At 49.4% G+C, this 980-nt stretch overlaps 1 protein-coding gene across 1 annotated transcript in view, besides 2 other annotated features; it reads left to right on the forward strand.

Annotated features, from left to right (window-relative positions):
* Nucleotides 1-45, forward strand: part of TraAM80_09256 (leishmanolysin) — a gene marked incomplete at both ends in the record, with an annotated part of 2,067 nt that extends 2,022 nt beyond the window's left edge. The window contains one exon of the mRNA XM_029385950.1: nucleotides 1-45. This exon is cut by the window's left edge and continues 2,022 nt beyond it. Coding sequence (XP_029234235.1) covers nucleotides 1-45 — 45 coding nt within the window.
* Nucleotides 46-898: 853 nt separating this feature from the next.
* Nucleotides 899-926: a microsatellite.
* Nucleotides 927-959: 33 nt separating this feature from the next.
* Nucleotides 960-979: a microsatellite.
* The last annotated feature ends 1 nt before the right edge of the window (nucleotide 980 follows it).

Raw genomic sequence — 980 nt, forward strand, 5'->3', positions numbered from 1 at the left:
GCGCAATACCAACCCGGAACGCAACCCAACCAGCATGCGTCGTGATCCCGGTGCCTCGCCCTCAACGTATCAGTCGCGCAATACCAACCCGGAACGCAACCCAACCAGCATGCGTCGTGATCCCGGTGCCTCGCCCTCAACGTATCAGTCGCGCAATACCAACCCGGAACGCAACCCAACCAGCATGCGTGATGAGGTTACTCCGAACCCGTATGGGAAAAGCGGCGTTGGAGGCAACGGGAATCGTGGAGGGAAGCAATTCGGAATCGGAGACACTTCAGTTGTTGCTGTTGGCTTCAGTTCCCTTGCGCTTCTCGTCGTGGCCGCCGCCGTGGTGATGGCGCCTCTCTGAGCAGCAGCAGCAGCGGTGGTCAACAAAAATGTGCGATGGGAGAATAATTTGCATATATGTGCATATATGTGTTTATGTATGTATTTGTCCGTGGACTGTGGAACCACGCACTCAAGATGTATAACACGGTCATAATGCAACATACCCACACATTAACTGCGCCTCGGCGCTCTTTTTGTAAAGCAACTGCAACTCCCACTTTGTACTTCCACCATTCCTGCGGAAGACATGGAACTGGTTTTTGTTTTATATTGTTTTTCTATTTGTTTTTGGTGAGTGATCTCTCTCTTTCTTCCTGGACTGTGCTCAAAGGGAAGAAGGAGAGCATTTATGTGTGTGTACTGGTCGCCCAACTTCTCGGTGTACTTGCCCACGCTTCGGCTTCATTTTACGGGGTTTGTGTTTATTGTGTTTTGATGGTTGTTTGTGTTTTTTTGTCGACTGCGCCCATTCCTCGCGCTGCGTGTTTTTCCTTCCATTGCATTTCTGTTCCTGCGCCTAGCTGTTGTTTGTGTTGATTTGCTATCTCATTGCATCTTGCAGTCCTTCTTTTCTTATTGCTTTGTTTTCTTTTTGCCGTGCATGTCCTCTGCATGTGTAGGATTTAACACACACACACACACACACC

The sequence above is a fragment of the Trypanosoma rangeli genome (assembly GCF_003719475.1).
Source record: "Trypanosoma rangeli strain AM80 chromosome Unknown Tra_15.4_contig_00543, whole genome shotgun sequence".
Classification (NCBI taxonomy): domain Eukaryota; phylum Euglenozoa; class Kinetoplastea; order Trypanosomatida; family Trypanosomatidae; genus Trypanosoma; species Trypanosoma rangeli.